Below are 26354 nucleotides of genomic sequence, written 5' to 3'. Positions count from 1 at the left end.
AAACTTAATAAACCAGAGAAAAGTCTAGCCCATGTCTGTAATGGGGCTGACTCCAGGAAGAAGGTATCAGATACTGGGTATGGACAGAGCCAGGGCTGCTAGTATTGATGTTCAGGTTGTGCACAGCACAAGGGCACCATATCTAAGAGGGTACTATTTACAATGTAGACATATCCTAGCTTATATAAGAGTGAGGCAGGAGAGGGCAAAGAGATTCTAGCCTCCCAGCCTACTTTTGGAATTCAGTGGTGGTGGGGGACCTTCGCATATCTACATTTATAACAGCACTTCCAACTATGTATGTTCATAGCCACTGGTAAACATATGTGCACCTGACTATGTGCCATCTTGACCATGATGCCCCAAGGGTTTCTTGAGGTTACTTCTTTCTCCTGCCTACTATTCTTGGAGGCCCAATTTCAGCTTCTCACCTCCACCTTGATAACCCAACTCCCAAACTGATGAAGAGGCCTAACCTGTCAGGTAGGGCTGGGTTGTGTGTGAAGTATCTGTGCTGCTAGTGGAATGTGTTCCCTGGTGTCTGGAGGATGTCTGAATAAATGAGAGGGTAGTACATGCCTGTGTGTAGACAACCAGGGCTGCTGCCCAACGTCACAGGGCTGCCACAGGTTGTAAAATAATATTTTCACATAATTAGTTTTTTACTTGAAGGAAAGCATCCTTTTCTAATTAGCTCAAAGGTGCCCTAGTGACTAGCAGTGACCATGGGCTTGGTAATATAGTTACAAAGGTGCTGGGAAGCCAATAAAAGGCTTCCCAGTATATCCCACATATTGTCCGATTTTGTAAATTCCCAGTTAGAGTTTTATTCTTTTAGAATAACCTTAGCCTTTGATCTCTCTAAAGGGCAAAGTCCCCTGAAGGGTAAAACTTCAAATTCATGTTAGGCAGTCATTACTCCTATGATTACATAAATGTTGAATGGGGCCTGAGAGTTAGCCTTTCCATGCCAGTTCCCAGGTGAGCATGATGCAGCCAGCCCTGGAATTGCTGGGCAAGAGACAAGAAAGGTTGCCTTTGGTGCTTTGACTATTGGGCTGCACGCAGGCACCCATCCTAGACTCCCTTTCTGAATTCCGTGGGTGTTGAGCCTGGCTGGCAGTTTTGTTCAGCTGCTGGAGGCCTCTGAGAGCCATACAGTAGTTAAAGGGTTTTGAGCTGCTTGGCAAGAAGATGCCCTCTAAGACAAAGTGTGGGCAAGTAACTCAGATGCCTATAGTTCCCATTAGCCTTTGCTGCTGGCTGGTCTCCAGATGCAGTGCCACAGCTGGATATATTCCTTAATAAGACAGTGGTTACACATTCTTAGTCTCAGAATTTGACTGCACACAGTTCTCTGCTTTCTATCTACTTGATGACAGACTGGTGCAGCTTGAAATGCAATCTCCAGGCTATAGGTAATAGATGTGAAAGCATTTTGAGGAGTAGAGAGCACTGTGCAAATGTAAGACATTATTATTATTACAGAGAAAAGGGAATCTATATTTGTATTGCTTTTTTAAAATTTGGGTTGGACAGAAACTAAATAGGGCTTGATGACGGATGAATCCTTGAGGCTATGCACATAGAAGAAAATTATCCATCAGGCATGGGTGTGAAAGTGAAGACAATAAAATCGTTGTTGTTTTTGACTTGACAGCAGCCTTGGAAATAGCTGTTTTGTACTTAAAAAGTCAGAAATAGACTTTGAAAGAGTCTAGATTATGCATATTACTATGGTAGTACATTTGTGCATCTCCCCAAAATGTTTAATCTATATTTAAGCCAATTGGTTTATGATTAAAGCATAAGAGGGCCCCCACATGGCCCGCCGCACAAGAGAAAAATGGATCAAGGTAAATATGGGAAACGTTAGCTGCACTACATCTCCTGCTCTACATCTCCCACCACAGATGCCTCAAGGCAGTGAGAATTGCAACCACCAATGATCACAATCAATTGCAGGGAACTGGGCACTCCATCACTTAGGTATGGGTAAGTGAAATGGCCTAGCACTTTCTGTAGTGAGGTAAGCAAGTCATTGCAGAGAGTGCTGTATTTCCTTTTCTGGGCTCTGCATACCTACAGTTGTTTCCTTGTCTTTAGTTGATTGGAATTTTTAACTTTAGCTTCTCTTTGTGACCTCATTTTTAGCTCAGGATGCAGAATGTCCACAGGGTAGAGAGTGACAGAGGAGGAACAAAGCCTGTTTGGGTTGATGGTCTAACTATAAACCTACCATGTGTCTTATCACCATTCTCTACCTTTTCTTTCTAGGGTGATTGTGTGTGGCTGAAAAAGTTCCCCTCTGGATATTTTGGAGACATTAAGTCCATCAAATCAAGGTCAAGTGATATGTTTGAAATGGTATGAAAAACCCTCATTTATATACGTTCCTATTAAAACCAATCCTTTCTCCAAAGTAACTAATACCAGCTGTTAAGAAGACCCCTTAACAAATCAGTACAGGGCAACTGCAGGGTTGTTACTGGCTTGATATGACCACATGATGGGCTCTGAAGTCAAAGAGAGATGAATGATTCAATTCCCAGCTCCAAAACTTGAGAGCTATACTTATTTGGGCATTTCACCTAAATGCTTTGAGCCTTACTTTCTTTATTTGTAAAAATATATTAATGTCTACTTCCCAAGGTTGGAATGAGGATTAAAAGAGAGAATACATATAAAGCATCTTGCACATTTTCTGACATATAGCTTCCTTGTAAAATTGTAGCTATTATGATTATTGTTAAGTATATATCCCATAATCATTCAAAATCTCTAGTTACCAGACCTGGAAAAGTCATATGGTAATTTCTGTTTACATAAGAGAAATGGTCATTTCCCCAATCCTACCAATTATGTTCAAAGAGTCCTTGGATGGTTTGTTTAAGGAAGTATTCTATAGAAAAGGCAGGGATGGTGATGATGGTGATTCCACCCAAGCCATTTAAAATCTTGGCTCCTCCTTGAGCTTTGAGTCCATAAAATATTTGTGGACACACTGATTTCTTCAGACTCATGAGAGTGGGATTTAGGAAGGTAGTGATAGATTTCTTCACATTTATGAAGCAGGCAAGTTCGAATCAACCCAACAGATTTGAATGAGGCGCTTGATCCAGCCAGAGCACTGTAGAAATGAGAAAACAAAAGAAATGGGAAAATAGAAGAGATGTGGCTTGCAAGGGACAGGATGTGCCCCAGAGGTCAGAATGAGATGATGTGATTTGGTATTTCCTTTACATGTGGTTTAAAACATTTTTTTAATTGAGTATAGTTAATATACAATATTATATTGGTTTCAAGTATACAACATAGTGATTCAACAGTTACAACCTATATTAAAGCCTCACCCCAACTAGTACAGTTACTATCTGTCAACATAGAAAGATGTTACAGAACCATTGACTATATTCTCCATGCTGTACTTCCATCCCCATGACCAACTTATATTATGATTGAGATTTCCCTTACATGTGGTTTTGATGCCTGAAGCTGAAGGGAAAATAATGAGAGATGAATCCAGAAGTGGGACCAGGGTCAGAGCTAGAATAGGCAATTGCATACTGGTTTAACAATCCAGGATGCTAAACAGAGCAGGATCCAAAGGACGGAGCCAAACAGGGCCAAACCTGGGGAAGCTGATAAACTAAAAGGATGGAAATTAAAGAACACACTCTTCTTTCTGTCTTTTTGGTCAGATATACTATAAAACTCAAATTCTGGATCATCCTAACTCTTAACTTGCTTTGTGCCTATGCTTGAAGAGCCAAGTATTGTGGTAGAAAGTTATGTAACAAGGTATATTGTTTCTACTATAAGTTCACATTTCTCATCATAAAATGTCCCTTAACACTGTCTTCTAAGTCTGTTATACTTCATTGGTTAATTCACTTTCTACAGCCCATAGTCCAAAGCTTCTCCATACTCCTTAAACCTCCTGTGTTTTTTTCTTCTATTTTTACTATTATCATCCTGGTCCAAACAACCATCATCTCCCACTAGAACTACTGCAATTGGCCTTTTTTTTAAAGAGAATTTATTAGAGCAGCTTTAGGTTCACAGCAAAACTGAGCAGAAAGTACAGAGTTCCCATATACCCCCTGCCCCCACACCTGCATAGCTTCCCCACTTTCAATATCCTGAATCAGGGTGGTACATTTGTTATAATTGGCAAGCGTATCATTATCATCCAAAGTTCATAATTTACATTAGAGTTCATTTTCGGTGTTGTATATCCATGGGTTTTGACAGATGTATAATGAATGTGTTTACCATTATAGTAACATAGAGAATAGTTTCAATACCTTAAAAATCCTTTGGGCTCCACCTATTTGTACCTCCATCCCCCTAACCTCTGGCTGCCACTGGCAATTGTACTGTAACTCCTTTACCCACATTCACTTTTACTACTCTTAAATCTTTTTTCCATATTGTAGTCAGAGTGGTATTTTCAAAATTGAATCTAATCTTGTTAGTTCTTTGTTTAAATATTAAATGGATTCCTATTGCTATTTTCTTTGTGTGGAGATCTTAAATTACAGATTCAATTTCTTGAGTAGGTATTGGACTATTCAAACTTTCTATTTCTTCTGGTATCAGTTTCAGTAAGTTATGGCTTAAAAGGAAGTTTTCCATTTCATTTATGTTTTCATACTTACTGGCATGAAGTTGTATGTGATATCCTTATGCAATCTTTTAAGTAGTTTTAGGATTTGTAGTGATGTCCCCCTTTTCATTCCTGATATTGGTAATTTGTCTTCTCTTTCTTGATCAGTTTCATTAGAGGGTATCGATTTTATTAATCTTTTCCCAAAATCAACATTTGCTTTGTTGATTTTTCTCTACTATATGCCTGCTTTCTATTTCATTGCTTTGTGTTCTTAATATTTCCTTCATTCTAATTTATTTGTCTTTAATTTGGTGTTTTTTTGTAGTTTTTTTGAACTGAGAGGTTTGATAGTTGACTTTTAACCTTCCTTATTTCCAAATAAAGTCCCTTAAAGTTAGGGAATTCCCTCTATGTACTGCTTCAGCTACATTTTGGGAGTTTTTCGTGTCTTTTTAAAACTTTTATTATGGAAAATAACAAACATATACAAAATAAACAGGATCATATAACCAAACTCCATATATGCCCATCACCCAACTTCAATAATTATCAACATTCTACCATTATTATTTCATCTGTACTTCCACCTACTTACACATTTAACTTGGTTATTATTCTTATTTTTTGTGGTGTTATTATTTTGCAGTTCTGTATTTTTGAGGTGCAATTACGTACATTGAAATGCCCATATTATAGATCTATAATTTTAATAAAGGGATATGCCCATATAACCTATACTCCTATTATGATACAGAACAGGGTCAGCAAAATATGGCCAATAAGCCAAATCTGGCTCATGGCCTGTTTTTTACAACCTGGGAACTAAGAATGTCTTTTATATTTTTAAAGGACAGTAAAAAAAGGAAAGCAAAGGTTATGCAACAGAAACCCTATATGTATGATCTGCAAAGCCTAAAATATTTACTATATGTACTTTACATAAAAAGATCGGCCCCTGACATAAAACATTTCTTTATCTCCAGAAAGTTCCCTTGTATTCTCTGGTAAATTTGTGCCCTGCCTCCCCAAGAGGAAACTACTGTTCTTTTTTTTCTCCATCTTACATTAATTTTGCTTATTTTATATTCTCATATAAGTAGAATCATACATCATACTGACTAATATTCACCCATGTTATTGTGTGTATAATAGCTTATTCTTTTCATTGCTATGAAGTATTTAATTGTATAAATATAGCACAATTTAATTATCTATTTTTCCTGCTGATGGACATTTGCACTGATTTCACTTTTGGCTATGTGAATAAAGCTGCTATGAATATGCTGTTCACAAGTCTTTTTATGGACACATATTTTCTCTTGGGTAAATAACTAGGCTTGGAATTTCTATGTTAAAGTATAGTGTACTTTTAACTGTATAAGACATTATCGAACCTTTTCCCATTTTAATATCCTGCAAGAAATTAGAATTCCCTTTGTTCTACATTGTCACCAATATTTGATATTGTCATTTTTTCTAGTTTTAGCCATTATAATAGGTTTATGGGGTATTTCATTGCATTTTCTAAAGTTTTCAGTTATGATAAAAAATAACATAAAATTTACCATCTCTAAGTGTACAAGTCAGTGATATTAAGTATGTTCACATTATTTTGCAACATATTGACATAATCTTTGCATCTTGCAAAATTGAAACTCTGTACCCATTAAACAACAACTCCCCTTTCCTTCCTCCCCTCAACTCCCAATATCCACAATTCTATTTTCTGTTTCTATGAACTGGACTACTTTAGTACGTTATGTGAGTGGAATCATATAGTATTTGTCTTTTTGTGACTGGCTTTTTTTACTTAACATAATGTCTTCAATGTTCATACATGTGGTAGCATGTGATTTGATTTCCTTCCTTTTAATTAAGGCTGAATAATATTTTGCTGTATATTATTCATTTTTTGATGGACATTTTAGTTGCTTCCCCCCTCTTAGCTATTGGGAATAGTGCTGCTCTAAATATGGGGGTGCAAATATCTCTGTGAGACCCTGCTTTCAATTCTTTGGCTGTATACCCAGAAGTGAGATTGATGGATCATATGGTAGTTCTATTTTTAATATTTTGAGAAACCACCATTCTGTTTTTAATTTTATTACAATTCCACCAACAGTGCACAAGGTTCCTATTTCTCCACATCCTCGCCAATACTTGTTATTTTCTGTTTTTCTTTCTTGATAGTAGACGCTTTAGTGGGTGTGAGGTGATACTTCATTGTGGTTTTAGTTTACACTTCTCTGATGATTAGTGATATTTAACATCTTTTCATAGGCAATTATAAACATTTTTGTACAAACATTTTTGTGAACATATATTTTCACTTCTTTTGGGTAAATACCTAAGAATAGACTGGCTGAGTCATAAAAGTAGATGGAAGTGTAACTTTATATGAAATTTCTAGGCAGTTCTCCAAATTGCTTATAACATTTTACACTACCGTCAGAAATGTATGAAGGTTCCAGTTGCTCTAAATTCTCAGAGATATTTGTCTTTTTGATATTTGCTTTTCTAGTATTTATGAAATTGGTATTTTATTGTGGTTTAATTTGCATTTCCCTGATGACTTAAGTTGTTGGGCACCTCTCCATGTGCTTATAATTCTTTTGTATATCTTCTTCTGTGAATTTCCTGTTCAAGTTTTTACCTATTTAAAAATTGTTTTGTTTAATTTTCTAATTGAATTGTTTAATTAAAAAAATTTGAATTGTAGACATTCTATATATACCCTGGATACGAGCCTTTGGTCAGATATATGTTTTATAATATTTTTTCTTGGTCTGTGGCTTGTTTATTTTCTTAATGGTATCTTTTGATGAGCAAGAGTTTTAATTTTGAGAAAGTCTAATTTATGATTTTATTTTGTGGTCCAGAAATCCTTGCCTATTCTAAGAGTCTAGATTTAGGACTATGATCTATCTTAAATTAGTTTTTGTGTTATGGACTAAGATGTTGATGAAGGTTCATTTTTTTTTCCATAGATAAATCCAAGGTTTCAATAACAATTACTTTAAAAAAGTTTTCCTTTCTCCATTGAATTAACTTTTCAACTTGGTAAAAAATTGACTGTAAAAGTATGGGTATATTTTTGGACTCTACTCCATTTCACTAACTCATTAGTGTACTCTACTGCCAGTATCACACTGTGTTTATTATCATTGCTCTAGATTAAATCCTGAAGTCAAATGGTGTGAGCTACTCCAACTTGTTTTTGTTCAAGATTGTTGGGAAGGGTGAGCTCATTTTAATTTTCAATAAATTCTGGCATCAGTTTGTATATTACTTCAATAGAATTCTGGAATTTTTGATGGGGGTTGTATGAATTTATAAATCAATTTAGGGAAAATGGACAATTTAAGAATATTGAGTCTTTAGCCTTATCTCACACCATAGTATTTCCTTTCTGCTCCAATCACACTGCCTTCTTTTCAGTCCTTAGATTGTGATATGCTCCTAGCACAGAGCCTTTTCACATGCTATCACAACCTCTGGAATGTATTCCTCTCCCTTCTTTGCCTGATTAACTCCACTATGTTTTAACTCCCAGCTCAGTTGTGACTTCTCAGGTATCTTCCCCCAACCTCTGATTAGTCAAAGCCCCAATTATACATACTCACATTATGTAGCTCTCCTTCATAAGACTTATCAGAGTTGCAAGTTTATGTTTATTCATGTAATTATTTGATTAAAATAAGAGGTCAGGGACCATGTAATATAATATTTTGTTCATCATTTGTCATCAGTACCTTAGCTTAGTGCCCAGCATATAGAAAGGTTCTCAATACATGTTTGTTAAATGAATGAGTACTGCTGGTGGGAAATATAGCAACAGAACTCTTTCACTAGTACCTGGTTAATATGTTCTATATGACCATTGATCTCTGGGTGGTAGAGAGTGAATAGGGTGACACAAGAATAGGAGGCCTTGTGTCTAAAACAAAACAAAACAAAGGAAACAGGTGTGAGTACTGTTTAGTTCATGGAGGTAGAAAACTATACTGCCAAAATAGGTAACAATGGCTGATATAGTTAGGGGCAGGCACTGATGTAGATAATTAAATTTTCAAAGAGTCCATACTCACCTATAGGATGGTGTTGCAGCTGTTGTGCAAGTAGGGATTATTCTGATGTTATGATGTGCCAGAAACATTTTCAAGTGGATGAGGCTGTCTTTAAGATCACTTAAGCTACTGTTTGACTCAGAAGCAGATTGTATGCTTAAAGGTTTCATGTCAGATATAGCACGAACAAAACTGTTTGGAGACAGGACACATTCAGTTTTGAACATCTGATGGTAACCAACTGGGGAGATACTATGGAAGGGGTGAAGTACATGCCTATCCAATAAATATTCAGATGGCTATCTTGCTAAGGCAGGTGTGCAAAATATTCTCTGCTTCCTGGGGTTGTCCAGAATGTCAACAGGACATGACTGCATGCAGGTATCTATCTGCTTCATATATGGGCTCCTCTCTATTGGTTGTAGCTGAGGACATATGACTGTAAAGATCTAGGGAAAATCTAGGCCTGAAGTATTTCCATGCTAGGGCCTGAAATTTTTCCATTGCTAGGGCTGCTAGTGTAAAACTAGATGCTGTCACAAACAGATCCCCAAATATTTAACGTCCCAAACACAGCAGAAGTTTAATTCTCATCCAAATAACAATACAAGATAGATGTGTTCTTGGTTGGCAAGTGACTCTTTTCCAATATAGTGACTCAGGGACTCAGGAAATGACTATCTTATGGCTCTTCTATCTCCTAGGGCTTTGGCATCATCATAATTTATTTATAGAAGTGGAAAAAAAACATAGAAGGTGTATATTTGCTTCTTAAAAGCTTCAGCTTAGAAAGGGCTCATATCACTTCATCTTACATTCCATTGCTTAGAATTCAATTATATGGCTACACTTAACTCCAAGGGAAGCTAGAAAATGTGGGTTAGTTGTTTTCCCACTATGAAAAGGAAATAGATTTGTGTTGAATAGCCAGCAGTTTCTAACATAAAGACTTAGTGTTTCTCTTCCAACAGAGATTCAGAGCCCAGTAGTTTTGGCTGCTTGGTCCATAAAAGGTGATACAATGAAACCTTAGAGGAAGGTGTCCATTTTACTATGTGAATTTCCATGTCTGCCTTAGCTGGTTTAGGCTTCATTGGACTAAAAAAATTGCCATGGGTGCCAAGCCTTTATGCTTAGAAGGCAGCTTTGGTGATTAATAGCTGCCATTCACACCAGGGATAATTTAACCTCAGTTTGGATCACTTGTTGGAGAATTGGGCTCATATTCCAAGCCAGAGTGCCCCATCTGAATAAACGGCCCACCATACTTTCAATGCTCAAAATAGAATAATCTTTGGTGTCATCTTTTCCCATAGTTCTCACATGAACAAGCTTGTGATTTATAGCTCCAAAACATATCTCAGATCTTCCAATTTCTGTTCCTTCAGATTGCTACCGTTCTAAATCTATATATACATTTGTATATCTGTGTAAACATATTTATAGGATAAGTTTATGTAATTAATAATTCCTTAATGGTCAAATTCACCAGATACATTTCTGTCTTCATTTTACTTGACCTCTCTAGTATTTATCACAGTTCTCTGAAATTCTTTCTGGCATTTATTTCACTTTACTGAAAGTCTTCCTGTGGTATTCATAATGTTTTCTAAATAGGCTTTTCTCCACTTCTTTGGCCTCATTTCCAAGTCTTTATGCAGGATGTTTTTCCTTTTCCCATCTATTTCCTTCTTTTCTTTTTGTTTTATACGCTTTCCTTGGGTTGTCTTGTTTACCCCCATTAATTTCATCTACCATTCATATGCTTACAATTCCCACATCTATTTATCCAGCTTGGACTTCTTTCTCAAGCTTCATACCCTGAATATCCAACTGTTTTTGGAATAGCGTCACCCTGTTGTCCCACAGGCACCTCATTCTTAATATGTCCCAAACTGAATTAATTAGCCTTCCCCACCACCAAAAATTTGCTTCCCCATCTGTCTTAGGTCAGATTCTCTAAAAGCTGAGACTGAGATGGAGATTCTTGTTCAAATTACACATTGAGAGAATGCTCCAGGATAAAGGGAGTGAGGGAAGCAGGATAGAACAGAAGTACAAGCTCAGCAAGTATGTGATCTCAGCTTGGAATCTAGCTTCAGTATGATCTCATGGGAACAATGTTGGAGTGAAAGTTGTACCATGAGTCCCATCTTGAGGCTGGGAAGTTGGACTTTTGTACCATTCCCAGTTGTATAGTCATTGGCTGAGGTCTGTGGGTGGAAGCTAACCTTTCAGGTAAGGTGGATCCCCTTTGGCTTGGGCTCTAGGACAATTTTCCCCAGAATAGAGCAGCTGTGAGTTATGAGCCAACATTCACAGCAGCTGGGGGATGCATGATAAAAGAGTTATGGGTGGGACATCAGTATATCTACTACTACACCTTTCCTCAATGCCTATATTGATGTACAACACTGCTGTCTACCTAGGAATCGAAATCTGGAAGTGATAACGGAGCCCTTTTCTTGCTCATCCCCCATTAAATAGTAATAATAATAGATTATAATTATTGAGTGCCAGAATATAAAATTCAAATTCCATAACAAGGTACTCAAAGCCCCATGGACTGTGGCTCTTGTCCATTTCTCCAGCCTAGTGTCTCACATTGTTTCTCTTGAACTCTGTTCTGGCCTCCTTAAGCCTTTTGCTGTTTCCCTAATATGGCACACTCTCACTCTCAGCCCCTTTACCTCCGTTACCATCACCTGGTCAGTTCTTACTTGTCTTTCATGATAGTCCAGACATTACCTCCTCAGGGAAGCCTTCTCTGATACTGCAGGGCGCAGATACTTAACATCTGATCTCCCCCAGCATCTCACGCTCCCTCTCATAAGAACACATTTCACAGTTGAAGTACAGCCATTGGTTTTCTTGTCTACTATCCCTCTTTGAGTGGAAGGTCCTTCATGGCAGTGATTTCACTTTATTTCTGTATCTCTAGCATGCAGTTCAGTGCCTTGGACATTGTGGGCATACACTAAAGACTTCTTGCATTAGTGAAAAAAATTAATGGATGCAAAGGACAAATGCAATAAAAATTCTAGATGTTTCTTCTAAAACAAATGTAGGCTTTGGCCAGTTGTTACATAGGCTATTTATTTTAACAGATGCTGGGTATATGAATATTCACAGAAAGACAATCTATTCTACCTTTTACTGTAGTCTCTAGATCTCCTGGGTTATAAGCTCCATTCCACAGGGTCCACAAAGAATCAGGAAGAAGGCCACAGCTCCAGCATTCACTTACAATATGCTGAGGCAGATTCTTCTCTGAAATCTCCCTCTGACCATTGCATTTATTTTCTATCACTACCTGTGATATTGTGATTTATAATAAGAAATATATATTTGATCTTTGGTCTTTGTCCCCATTTCTGGCACAGAGCTTCTAAAACTCTTGGAATTTCCTAAGTGATGAAAGTGCTAAAGGTGTCTTTTGATATGTTAATGAGGTGACTTTTGGACTGTACTTAAGAATAGGAGCTGGTAGCCAGGAGAACCAACCATATGATAAGAAGGTTGGAACTTTAAGTCCCATCCCCTGACCACTGGGGAGGTGAGAGGGGCTAGATGTTGAATCAATCACCAACAGCTAATCATTTAATCAGTCATCCCTATGTGAGGAAGCTTCCATAAAAACTGTAGTTCCAAGGGAGGGGTCTCCCAGCTCCAGGCAAGTTCATTATGGATTTGGTGAGACAAGTAACGACAATGGAACATTGCAGGTAAAGAGGGACTCATACTAAACATTATTCTTATGGCAGTCACCTGGCTCTATAAGTGGCAAGCTCATCTCTGTCTCTGCCCCTGGCTCCAGCCTCTGCTTAGGCTCCAGGCCCCCCAGTCTCTACTCTCTTCCCTAAGCTCTGCTCTCCTGCTTCCCTCTGCCCCTACAACCAGGCTGAACTCTAATTATATCAGTACTGGCAGTAATGGCTTATTGCCAATGGGTATACAAGCATACACCTGTGTAGTAGGCCAAGCACTACCTCATTGTCTGTATACAGTGGGCAATATTAGAATTAGGTGAGAATCCTGGCTATGAAATTTCCATTTTTTGTACAAGGTTGAAGATCATGGGGGTCAAAATTCTGCTTACCATGGCCACCAACTGTAAGAAGGGTGAAGAGAAAGGCATGTGTCCTAAGCTCTGGTCCTCAGTTGGGACAGGACAGTTGTGACTCTCCTCTCTCCTTCCATTTCTACATGAAGGACCTTCATCATGAGACTATTAACCCTTCATTGGGCTTCTTCAGGGATGTTTGCCATTGTGACAGAATTCTGTTCCCAAGGGAGCCTAGACGATACACTGACAAATTAGGATGTAAAACTTCACTGGATGTTTAGATCACCCCTCCTGGTGGATCTTATCAGATTAATGGAAAGACTGAAGAAATCTTGGATTTTCCCTATAGATTAGAATTTAAATGTTTTGGGATGTTTTATTTTTCTCGATCACTGTGATGATCTCACTCCTCCATCTTCCTTCTGAGGTTTTGTTCCCACTCCTTCCTCATGGTCCTTTTGTCCGTATCTGTTATAAGGTACTGACACCCGAAGGACTTACTCCTCTCCCCTTTTGAAGGCCAGATTTATCTTTATTTCCTGTTGCCATTGAACACTGTTTGCCTTAAGCAGTCCTTTTCTCCATTCCATTTCTCTGCTTCTTGGATGTGGGAAAGTGCTCATTCCCAGATTCTTTGGTGCTGCTTAGCTCCATCACCTGGTGTTCACCTTCTAAAAGGTGGTTCAGTATAGAACTAGGTGATGGGTCTTTGCATACCATGGGTATAAATATTAAACTCACCATGACCAGAAAATCCAAAGATCATTGAGTCTGTTAGGCAGCACCTCCATTCTCTAAGGCAAGGACTATTGATAGTCAAGGAGACTCATGGATGGGCCTATGGATGGGCCTCAGGGAAGTCCATGAACTCCCTGGAATTATATGCAAATTGTGTCAACATGCATTTTTATGAGGCTGATCTGAATGATCAATGAAACTTGTTGAAGTTCCTTCATATTGACCATAGTCTTGACCTTTGTACTGTGGCTGAACCCTTTTCAAGGTAGCTTATAGACATGATATCATTCCAATTCTCCACAAATTGTGATTAGTTCCCTTTTACAGAGGCCCAGAGAAGCTAAATGAGGTACACTTTGTTATATAGTGTATGCCACATGTAGTAGGTACTCAATAAATATTTATCAGCCATGTATTAAGTTACAGAACTGATAATGAATCTAAGTCTTCTCATTGATTTTTCTGGTAGCTCTTCAGTCACCCTGTAAGCAAGATCCCATGAGTTAGGGGAGAAGCTTCTAAATGGCAGTCCTCTCAGGCCCATGATGAATGAAATGCAAGCATTAGACAACCTGGGGGAAATCTCATCCACTGAAGACTCTGGTTGGAATTACTGGGCACTGCAGACTTTCTGAGGGCACAATATATAAAGCATACAAATACAAGAGAGTGTCAGGCTGCAAAATACAGCCAGATACTTAAAAGAGCTCAGCATAAACAGTTCTGAGATGATTGCACTAGAATATGGATGTATTTATATGTGAATGATTAAACCCATCTGATAGGAGTCCTGGTAGATCACATTTGAATATCATATAAAGGTCACCAAGCAAGCTGCAGAGATCAGTAGTATTCAGCTTTCTTCTTTTTTTATTGTCTATTTTTAATCACAAAGCTGGCACACTAAATTAAATTTAAAAATCAAATGATATAAATATATATGACAAAATACTGACATTTACTAAATCTTCCTTCATGTCCTCCCCCAGTGTTAACCACTTCAAAGAATTTGTTGATTAGTTTTGCAAGTTATGTCATATGTATTTATATATATTATAGATTTGTTTGTTTTGTAAAATACATACTGTCTCATAGTTCTGTAACTTACTGTTTTTCACTTTATCACTTAGAGATGGTTTCCTATCAGTAAGTACATACAGATCTAATCATATTTAACTGTTGCAGAATATTCCATAGTTTGGATGTACCACAATTTGGACAGTCCCTTTTTGATAGAGATATATGGAATTTCTGATTATGTAATATTATAAAGGAAAGCTGCAGTAAGTGTTCTTGTATATGTCTCCTTGTGCAGATGTGTAAGCGTTCCTTTGGAAGAGAAGTAGGAGCCCTAGGCCACAGGGTATGCATCCATTCAATATGATAGCTATTGCCAGGTTGCCTACCCAAAAGACTGTGCCAGTTTCCATTCCTGCCAATAGTGGATGAGAGTTGGGCTAGGCCTTTTGGGGAAAAATCAGAATCTTCAAATTACTGGCAATTATATATGTATGTATCCATCCTGTGTTTGAAACTCAATGAATCTCCCGGTAACACACAATTCTCTATACATGCAAGATACAGTTCTTCATCAAAGCATAACATTTTAGAGGTAGAAGGGACCTGGAAATGATTCTTATTAGGGTTTCGCTTTGCCTGCATATAAAAGAAAAAGGCTGAATGTGGATCATAATAGCTCATGCCATAGCAAGCTCAGAAAGTGGCTCAAAATCACAAAATAGTTTTGTTAAATAAATCCTGTTTGTATTATCTGCAGGGCATGAAGTACTTACACCACAGAGTATTTGCTCACGGGAGGCTGAAGTCTCGGAACTGTGTGGTAGATGGGCGTTTTGTACTAAAAGTGACAGATTATGGCTTTCATGACATCTTGGAAATGCCAAGGCTCTTCCAAGAGGAAACTTCTGTGGACGGTAAGCAATGTATTATATACCCTTCTGATGCATACAAGGTAACTCCAATATTCAAATGAGTATATGCAGTGAATTAAAGCCTTGGGCTGATTCAGCTACCTACTTTTGTTGAAAATTCGGCCTCATTTCCAAGCCAAGGGAGTTGAATGAAGTCTGAAGGCTGTAATCTCAGCACAGCCTAAATCTAGTGAACAAAGCCAGTGCAATAATGTGGACTTCCTGCTGTGGTGGGATTAGGCCGTATTGTTTGGAGACCCCAGGAGTCTCTGGAGGAACTTGCTGAGCGTTAGGCACACAGTAGGTGCTCAATAAATACTTGTCAGATTGAATGGAAGATAATTTGGTAGCTGGACCCCCACGAAGCACATTTTGGCATGGGATGTCACTAGAGCCTACCCTCACTGTCTCTGTCAGAAAGGAATGAGCAAGGAGCCCCCCACCCCGCCCCTCACAAGTAAATGCTTTGTGGGTTGTGTGGGATGGTTTCAGACAGAATAATGGCCTTTGAGGAAATAAGTAGGCATGCCTGAAACGTCCATTTTATCTTTTTGTGTTCTGTTTAGTGCACTAGTGGCAGCACCAAACAATGCCTGTAGAGGTCATAACAGATCAAAGAAATCAGAGAACTCTGAGCTAGGGAATGGGAGTGGGTGAGTGAGAACCCGGAGGGAATGAATTTATGGAAGAAAGAGAAAGAGTAAGGTGAGAGAATGAAAAAGGCTTAATATGTATAGGAAACATGGGCACTATAAGTTTTTACCAGTATTGCAAAGGCAAAGAAGAGAGTCACACACACACACACACACACACACACACACACACACACACAGAGAAACAGACAACCCCAAAGACAGACAGAGGGAAAGATGCAAAATTATAATATATACTTATGTTCTTAAAAGGATTTTTGGCATTATAAATTTTAAAGCTGCTTACTTCGCTGCATAGGAGAAGCACAGAAGGAATGACAGAGAGACAGGCACTGAGAGAGACAGACAGCCTAGTCATCAGCAACATCATCTTAATGCTTTACAAAACTGATGGAATATTACATTTTAGGGAGTCGTGTCCAACTCTCTCATTTTACAGATAAGATAACTGAGGCTCAAGATTTGCCCAAATCATGAAGCTACTTAGTAGCGGTTCCATGAATTCAATTTAGGTCTTCTGAAGACTAGCCCCAAACCCAGCAAAATTATAAAGCTTATATAATAACAATTCCCTCTTTCTGTGCACATCCAGCTTTGGAGGACTTGAAGTTCCTGGTAATCTGAATTAAAGACATGTGGTATTGATTCTCTCTCTCTCTCTCTTTCTCTCTTTCTCTCCCCCTCTCTTTCTATGGACCTGTTCTGGTTGCCAACATAATTGTATAGTTATTTGGCTAATTCCAATTTGAAAGCTGGGAGTAGTTGCCTGGCATTAGTTCTAGGATGTTGGGACAACAGCTGCAGAGGGGCAAGCTTCCTGTCATAATTAGTCATCTATACAAGATAAAACACAATGGCCAACTTCCCAGACTTCCATTCAATACACAAGTTGGCAATTTCCAAAAGTGAAAAACTCTGGTCTTAGAGTGCAGCAAGGATAGCTGCAGAGTGTGTGGGTGTGTTTTGTGGACTGTACCTGTCCTTTCGTGTCTCTCTTCCTACCATTTCAGTTCACTCTCCAAATTGCAATGGCAGTCTGGATGCTCAATCCATTCTTCACACACTGCAGCCGGACAGAGTATTCTAAACCGAAAATCTGATCATGTGACAGCTATGCCAAAAGTCATTGAATGGCTTCCCATTGCTCTGAAGATAAAGTTCAAATTCCTTTGCATGGGGTATGAGCCCTGTGAGGTCTGGGCATTGTGGACTGGACTTGCCATGCTTAACAACTTCCCCTCCATCTTCTATGCACCAGTAGTGCTGAACTCCTTCCAGTTGTTTATTTATACCAGGCTTTCTTACTTCTAGACCTTCACACATACTGTGCCCTGCTTGGCACCCTCTTCCCTTTCCACTCTGTAGTACACTCCTGTGAGCCTGGCTAGATTATACTCTATCTTCAAGGCTCAACTTAAATTGCACCAATACAAAAGCTTTCCATGACCCCCTGTGCTTGGTTAAGTTCCCTCCTTTTTGATCCCTTAGGGCACTGAACTTTTTTGTAAGGCCAGACTTTGTTGGTATTGCATGTTTAATTAGCCGTCTCTCTCCCTAGCCAAACTTTAAGCTCTATGAAGGCAAGAAACACATTGGCCTTCCCCAGCATCTTTCACAATACCTGGCAGAATAAATGCTTGTCAAATCAATGGATGAATGAAATGAAATGGAATAAAGAAACTTGCTCCTCCCCACTAGGTGACAGGGCTAATAGAATCTTATCATTGGAAGGCCCACAGAGATCATCCGGCTCTACTTCCGTTTTACGTGTGGGGAAACTGAAGTTCAGTAAGATGAGCTAATTAGGGACTAAGGTGAGATTTTGAACCCAGGTCTCTTGACTTGCAGCTCTGTGTTCTTTTGCACTACACCACACTGGCTCTCCAACATTGCATTTATCACCACAACAAGGCTCAGAATTAGCACTGGTTCCAGCAGATACAAAACCAGCCAAAGTAATTTTTCTAGTTTTCCTGAGGGTTCAAATCTAATGTTAGGTAGTGGCTCTTACTTGGCTCTGGAGTGGGGATGGGGAAATGGGAGTGGATTGTAAGTATATTCATTATTGTCCACTCTCAATTTTATAAGTATAGTGCAGATAAAGTCTCATTTTTAGCCATTAACAACATACATGTAAGTGCTCTCTGAAAATTCTATTTGGTAATGATTGTATTTAATCATTTAGCTTTTTACCAGTGAGTTTTGTCCTCTGTTCCCTTCTTGTGCTTTTAAATGTACAGAGAGAAAGGATACTAGGAAGAAGAAGCTGCCTACCATTTTCCCTGCTCACAAATATCCACCCTGCCTTCCCCACAAAACCATATGCCTGAAATCCCACGATCAGCAATGTATTCATTTGACTAAAGTATCACTCAGTCTTTTCAGTTTTATTTGCAAATATCAGTCCTCATAGGCAAAGGAGATATATAAGCAAAACCCACCACAGGGAGTGTATTAGACACTTTCATGGTGTGGGGAGTGAGGGAGTGGGGGATGGGGGACAAAGGCTGGAAACACCTGGAGGACAAAGACAGAGGATGAGTACATGACTGGGAGAGGCTCAAATTCCCTGTTGCAGCATTTCAATCAGGGTTGGCTGAAAATAGGTGAGTTTCTCTTTCCTGGGTTTCACTATCTCCAACCTTTCATCCTCCTTCCTGCTTCACAGGAGCTTGTCTCCTGGGCTGCCCTTCCCAATGCCCCAAATTTCACAAGATGAAAAGTTAGGCAGTACTTCCCCTTGCCACCCCTACCCTCAGCAGATATTCTTCTCCAGCCTCCCTATCTGGACCTGGACGTCCACCTGTTGTTTACTCCAGCTTTCTCCCCTTCAGAGCACATTGAGCCTGTCCCCAGCTTTCCTCTGTATCTGGCTCCCTGTCCTGCTGCCACCCCCCACCCCCAATCAAGCCTCCTTCACCTCGCTTCCAGTTCTTACTGTAATAACTTCCTAGCTGGTCTCCCTGACTCCAGCCTCTCTCCTTCAATCCAGCTTGTGCAGGTTGCCAGATTAATCTTCCCGAACACGGCTTTCATCAAATCCCTTGCCAACTCCAGCACCCCTACTGCCTTTTGTATTCACTCCAAATGCCTTCATTTGGCTCTCAGGGCCTCTCACCTTCTGCCCTCATTCTTCTAGCCATTCTCCCTCCCCCACTTCATCAACCCCATTTCTCATTTCTCATTATTTCTTAACAGAGCCCATCTCTTCAGCCAAACTAATCTGCTTACCACCACCCCCATCTGCAATTTGCTCCTTTCTACCTCTTGTTTTTTTGTACATATTGTTCTTTCTCCCTGCAAAGCCCTTACCCTCTCCACTCCAAGAAACTGCATCCTCAACCTTTTTAACAAGCTACTTTAAGGTTTAACTTTTCCAGGAAGCCTTCCTGGATTAATTTGTTCAACTATGTTTTTTATTAGTTTGATCCTTAAGGAATTGTCAATGTTCAACTATTTTTGCACTACAGAAACAGTGATGTCATATGGTTCAATGTAAAACACTCCCTCCATCTTTTGACTGCACTATTTATTATTAATGTATATTTCTTTATGTTTTGCTTAAGTGGCTCACTCCAAAAGTTTCTGGGTCTCTGACTGCCATAACTCTCTGAAAGCAGAGATAATATCTTTCACCCCTGCCATGGGGTCTGAAATGCAGCAGAGCATGCAGTGGGTGCTCTGTTTGGGTTGTTATAGATTCATTTCCCTGCACTGTATAGTGGCCCTCATCACTCTCTCCCTTGTATTGCGGTTAGGGGTACACATGTCTGTTTGCCTATGGTCTGTGAACTCTCTGAGGGCAAAGAGAAGGTCTAATTCACCTCTGGCATCACCCCTGCACCTCTCACAGTGCCTGGTACATAGTAGATCCTCAATAAATCTTCGCGTAACTGAGTTGTAAGAACTGCTACACCTTTTTTGGTCTGCAAGGACCAGACGAGGCCTGGGGATTCTTTAATCTCCTCAGAGAAGACCTGGAGAAGCAACTTGTGAATTCCTGAGGCCCAGAGCAATCACATTACCAGACACATATAGATCTCAGCAAATAGCAAATCCATGGCAACCAGTATGGTAGTGCACTTACCTTTCTCTGGAAGTCTGCCAGCTGCTACCTGGAGGCTCAAGAGAGCAGGAAAGCAAGCACCAGATAGTTTTTTTACTTAGAGCTATTTTGCCCGTCCCCATACCTGTACTGTATCTGCTTTCGTGGTCCTGGGGTGGGGAGAGTGGTATGCTCTCTCTGTGTGCAATTCAGACCCTGTGGGGGGAGGACACTAGCATGCCAGTCTGTCTAATAAAAATATAAAGCAGTCAATGAAACAGCCCCCTTGGAGTCCATGAGGGCATTGCAAATGCTGTCGGTTAATCCTCCTTGCATTCATGACACAATGCTTTCTTTTCAGAGTTATGGTGGATGGCCCCTGAACTGCTGTGAGCCCCGAAGGGCAGCAGGTTAGGTTCCTTTGCAGGAGACGTCTATAGCTTTGTCATCATCATGCAAGAAGTGATGGTCCACGGGCACCCCACTCTGCATGATGGATCTGCCTGCCAGAGGTAAGCGGGAGGTGAGAAAAGGGTGCCAGGGGCCCATCATGACCCAGATCATTAGGCTAACTCCGGCTGTCGTGACTTGCCAGGAGAGTGAACATGGTTATGTGCTGTGCTGACTGCCTGCTAGTCTGCAAGCAGCCCTTATTGTGTTCAGGTGGGACTTGGAGCCAGATAGCTTTAGGCATTTAAAAGAAATTCCCCCACTCAAGAAGCTGATCCATTTCTAAGCTGTGACAAGCCAAGGGCCTACAGGACCTATGTCAGTCCTTTTTTAAAGTAGCCCCTCTGTTCCTTTGAGACACTCCCTGTCAGGTATTTCACTACCCCTCGTGATGCTCCTGGAGGTCAGCATCCTCCCACACCTTCCCTGTGACATGCCACAGGCTTTCATTCTCATCTCCCATCAAAATGTTTGGCCATCAGGCACAATCCATCAATGAATGATAAAATCAGTGGGCGAAAGTTTGAGGGGAAAGAGAATATTTGCACATTCTAAAAAAGTATGAATGCGCTAGATATTTAATACTTACAAGTGGAAAAATAGTAAGTTTACGAGTAGGGGATCCTTCAGACACCACCTTAACCGAGTGATCAAGGTACCTCAACATCGTCCTGTACCCCGACATGATGCATTGAGAAGGACATCACATTGCTTCTGTGGTATTCTTGCCAGAAGTGCATAACCTTTGATCTAACTATGAGAAAGTATCACACACACTAACTGAGAGGCATGCTGCAGAATAATTGGCCAATACTCATCAAAAGTATCAAAGTCATGAAAGACAGGGAAAGAGTGAGGAACCATCATAGATTGGAGGAACCTAAGACACAACAATTAAATGCAATATGGGATCTTGAATTGGACTGTGGGACAGAAAAAGGATATTAGGGGAAAAGTGATGAAATTCAAATAAAGACTCTAGGTTAGTAATGATACTGAAGCAATATTAATTTTCTTTGTACTACGGTTATATAAGTTATATAACATTAGGGGAAGCTGAGTGAAGGGTATATAGGCAATTGGTATTCTATTTTTCTGACTCTTCTGGAAGTATAAATTTATTTCGGACTAAAACACTTTAGAAATGCAAACAAAACAACACAAAATCCCACCAAATATTTAGCTATCCTTTGCCTCACTTGGAGTCCCCTACTATTCCTCTACTGAGAGCTCCCCATTATTCACCATCATTTGTTACATGAAGCCCGGATTCCTCACATGACATACAAGGGTCTTCACAAGTGGCCCCTAGCCACCTCTCTAGGCTTATCTTCTGTCACTGCCCACACTCCAGCTAAACATGACTGGCGTGACTAGTAGTGCCCTGAAAGCACCATGGTCTCTCCTACCTCTGGGCCTTCACATGTGCTGTTCACAGTACCTAGAATGTCCCCACTTTCTCCTCACCTTGCCTCATTCAACTCACGTCACCTCCTCTGGGAAGCCTTCTCTGACCTCTTCAGTGGGTCAGGTGCTCCTCTGTATTCACTTGTGTGTGTGTCTGCTAGATCACTTGTATTGTTGGTCATTATTTATCTCCTCAGTTGGACTGTGAGTGCCTCAAGGACATGAATCATGCTGGGCTTAAGCAGAGAGATGACTCATTCAACTCAATGGTGTTCTGAGAAAGGACAAAAACTCCCTCTGCTAGTTGGACTCCAAGGGGTCAATTCGCATGATATCTATTGCACTGAGAGCAGGGTGCTACAATGGGGAAACCATTACTGCTGTAGGCCACCCTGGGTTACAGGAGTAGAAGGTCTGATGTCATAAAGAGCTGAGAAGTTAGAGGCAACAGCTGAAATTCTTTCATGGAATCAAGGAGACTCCTATTATAGATGAAGCAGTACTGTCAGAGTGTTACAGCCAGTGCAGGGGTGGGAAGGGCCCACTGGTGGACTGAGCAAGGTTTGCTTCATGATGAAGAGTTGGGGGTACGGGGAGAGGACCAGGGATAAGGAATGAGCTGGAGAGAAAAATCAAGGCTTGGATTTTATCCTGTGGGTTATGAATAGTCACAAAAGGGTTTTAAGCAAGAAAGTAACATGGCCAAATTCATGTGTGGGAATGGCTTGGAGAAGGCTAGGCTGGCAGCAGAGAAAAATAGTTTGAGTCCCAGTGCAGGTTGCTGGGAACATTGAAGGCTAACTATTTTCTCCTACTTCTAGGGAGTTTTCTCCCTTTGTGAAACAGTCAGTCTGACTGATCTAGACCTCTGATCACTAATGGCTTTTGGGTCGGAATAGGGAGTTGAGGAACTCACAGTTGAGGTTTGAGGCATTTGGAATCAGGGCAGTATAGCAGATGGAGACTGCCTAGGGTCAAACTCAAATTCTCTTACTAGCCATGGGACTTTGAGCAATTACTCTCTGTGCCTCACTTTTCCCTTCTGTAAAATGAAAATGAGAATTCCTACTTCATTGATTTGTAATGAGAATCAAATAAAATAATTCATTTGAAGTGCTTATCCCACAGCCTGATACATGGTAAATATTCCACTGAAAGTGGAGTTCAAGGACCATCATCCAGGAGGATTTGGATGAGGCCCTGATCTGTTTACTGGAGTTCTTAATTCCCTTTCCTTAGTGGCCAGCCAGGGCCCAAAGCCTGGACCTGGGCTGGGCCTGGACCTTAAGGGGGAATAAAGGGGTCTACTGTGGGGATTGGAAGACTTAGTTGATTTGGGTGTGGGGGAAGGGAGCCATATCATCTAAGGTGTAGTATTAGAATTAACATCAGGCCGGCCACATCTAAACCTCACAGAAGCAACATAAAGCTATGCCTAAATGGTACTAATAGATCACTTGATAAATTTCTTACCACCTCCTTAGTTGACTGATGCATCCTTTGCTCAGATACAATTTATATTTGGGCCACCTAGAATAAGCAAAGGAGATGGCCTTTCTGTGATTATTTCTGACCAACCCCTTTCTTATCTAAAACTCAATTATTTTTTTTGCCAAATCTTGGTGCTTTCTCCTTGATTTATAAAAGTTTCTCTTCTTACTTCTGTACGGAAATGATAGACAGACTCAAGAAACTTCCTCCTGTGTACCGACCAGTGGTCCCTCCTGAGTATGTCCCTCCAGAATGTCTTCGGCTGATGAAGCAGTGTTGGGCTGAGGCTGCACAATAGCGACCAACTTTTGATGAAATAGTTAACCAGATAAGGACTCTGTGAATCTTAGCACTGCTCAGAAGCCAGCCTACCCCAAGCTGACTCCTTGGTTTTTTGTCATATTGTGGAAGGAACTTCTCACACCAGAAGAAGGCACCGCTCTTGGGAAAGAGGCATGGAAGTGGCTACTTGGAGGCCTTTGATGCTGGTGCATCCCAGGCATACAAAGGCTGGTTTGGGTACTCTTCTGAATCTAAACCTCTGTTCCAGACCATCTACAGTCTGATCTAACCAACCTTTCAAAGGTAGAATTGAACCCCTGGTCATTTGCAAGGCAATGGCATTGAGACAGTTAGAAGACAGGCATCATGGAATCAACAAGGGTCCTCATAGAGTGGTGTTTGCTTTGGAGACCCCATAGAACTGTGAGAAGTATATGATTTAAGTGATGCCAGGTTGTTTTTGGAGGGCCTGGAAAAATATGGGGTGTTTGAGAGGGTGTCCAAGATGGAAGAAAGTACAAATGTGGAGTACAAAAGCAGGGGATGCCTTAGGTTCCTAGGGAACTACTTGAGGCAATGGAGAGCACAAAAAGTGATAATGTCTCTCCTCAAGTGTTGAATTTCTAAAAAGGCCAATTCTTTCTCTAGAACTGGGGACTGAACAGGAGAAATGAGGAAAGGACAGAGAGAGCCCTGCTGAGGGAGTTAGGTGTGGGTCCTAGGCCGGAGCATGCAGTTCAGAGCTTCATTGAAACTACAGGATACCGAAACTGAGGGTGCTCTCTGTGAGTGCTGTGTCAGCTCTGGCGGAGAGTTTTGAGCCTGCCTGGAGTACAGCCCTGAGATGCTTTGTGAGTGGCAGGTATCTGAGGCGGAAAAAAGAAAGAGTTGGGTTGAAAGCCTGAGGGGCCCTGCATATGAGGTCATCCGTGTCCCCAGCTAACAATGACTCCATTAGCCTGGCTAGGTTTCTTGAGGACACTCATACAGGTGTTCGGTAGTATGAAAAGGCAAAGGACCATGAAGGTTAAATTTCTAAAAACTTACTATGAGGCAGGGGAAAAAGCATTTGCCTTGTTGTTGATGCTGGAGATGTTATTTCAGAAGGCAGCAGAGAAGCTGGTGATAGATAGAAGGAGTGCACGTCATATGGCCTCTAAGCAAGACATTGCTGGGGCTGCCCTTATTGACATGCGTCAGTGCAAGTTTGGACTGTCTGAAAGACAAGGGTAGCCTTCCAGCTTCCTGCAGCTAATAACACTTACATGAGAAGAGCAGGAGAGGGAGGCTTCCAGGGCTAGGCAATATTGGGAGCTCAAAGCATCTGAAGTGGCTCCTGAGATTACCTGAAGGAACTTGGTGGACATGTAGATGTGGACCAGACTTAGCAGGAAACTCCTAGTGTTGACCTTGGGGGCACTGAGTACCCGGTGGAGCCTGTGTGGCCCAGCTGTAGAAAAGGGTTCATTGGGACAGATTCCTAGATGTCTGCTCAGCAAACCAGTCTTTTATTGCTGAGAATACAGCCCTGTGCATGCTGAATACAGCAGCAAGGAGGAGCTATCCCCTCATGGTCCCAAGGCTACGCCAAGCTCCCTGGCTCTGTAGATGGACAGAGTCTCAGGAGTGCATATTGAAAATCTGTGGCATGTAGCCACCTCTAAAGGAACAGGGCATAGGATGGGGGCAGGACCAGTTGAACTTCTCCTTGACCCTGGCTGATAGGAAGGACATGTGCTAGGGGACATCATTATTCCTGGACTCCATGGCAAGAAATAGGGGTAGATCTTGGGTCATTTTTAAGAAGTCAGAGAACCTCACACTGTCCAAGAACTGACAACACTTTTTGGACATTAGTAGCATTAGAGGACGAGGATGATTTAGTAGGTTGATGATTGAGAAGGGTAAAACAGCACTCCCTGCCTTCTTTTTCCTTACCCTACTCACAGCTGCTCTGGGCTCAAGACCAAATCCTTTGCCTTTGCAGTGACTACTATTCATGTGAGAGCACCTCAGCACTGAAGGATCCTGCCAGGAGCACCTTTGCTTAGACTTGAAAGAACAAGAAGGGTAGGGGAAAACCTACTCAGAGAAAAAGAGCCCTGTGACAGGGCCAGGGTGACAATGGGGGTGGGCGATGACTTTTCCTATTTATACCTGGGTTCACCTAAAATGCCCTGGCATTTTAGAGGAAGGGATTTGTGATCAGGGGTTCTGCTCCATCACCTCTGAGTTTGGGGAGTAAGAATCCCCTGGCTCCTCTTTCTGTTTTACTTCCAGTTTAAAATTTTCAATAAAGGGAAGAAGACCAATATCATTGATTCCATGCTTTGGGTGTGGGAGCAATATTCTAGCAACTTGGAAGATTTGATCTGGGAGTGGACTGAAGAGCTGGAAATTGAAAAACAGAAAATGGAAAAGCTTCCAACACAGATGCTACCACCATATGTGTGAACACCTGAGGAGTGTGAATCCTTGTCACAGTGTGTTCTATTAAAAATAGACAAAAACTGCCCATCACCTAACTGCTCCTTCCCCTTGTCCTGCACCTCTCTACTTCCAGTTGGTTTGAGTCACACCTTTAAAATGAAAGTAGAATTGGAAACCAAGGG

At 40.7% G+C, this 26354-nt stretch overlaps 1 protein-coding gene across 1 annotated transcript in view; it reads left to right on the top strand.

Moving 5' to 3' along the window:
• The window catches only part of GUCY2F (guanylate cyclase 2F, retinal), a 77606-nt gene that overhangs the window by 32856 nt on the left and 18396 nt on the right, over nucleotides 1–26354 (top strand). The window contains 9 exon segments of the mRNA XM_036991438.2: nucleotides 2278–2367; nucleotides 12886–12932; nucleotides 12934–13052; nucleotides 15259–15417; nucleotides 20474–20586; nucleotides 20588–20624; nucleotides 22398–22406; nucleotides 23649–23784; nucleotides 26019–26192. Coding sequence (XP_036847333.2) covers nucleotides 2278–2367; nucleotides 12886–12932; nucleotides 12934–13052; nucleotides 15259–15417; nucleotides 20474–20586; nucleotides 20588–20624; nucleotides 22398–22406; nucleotides 23649–23784; nucleotides 26019–26192 — 884 coding nt within the window.

This window comes from Manis javanica, chromosome X (genome assembly GCF_040802235.1).
Source record: "Manis javanica isolate MJ-LG chromosome X, MJ_LKY, whole genome shotgun sequence".
Lineage (NCBI taxonomy): Eukaryota > Metazoa > Chordata > Mammalia > Pholidota > Manidae > Manis > Manis javanica.
Note: the sequence above shows the minus strand (reverse complement) of the source record. Positions and strands in the feature narration are given on the sequence as shown.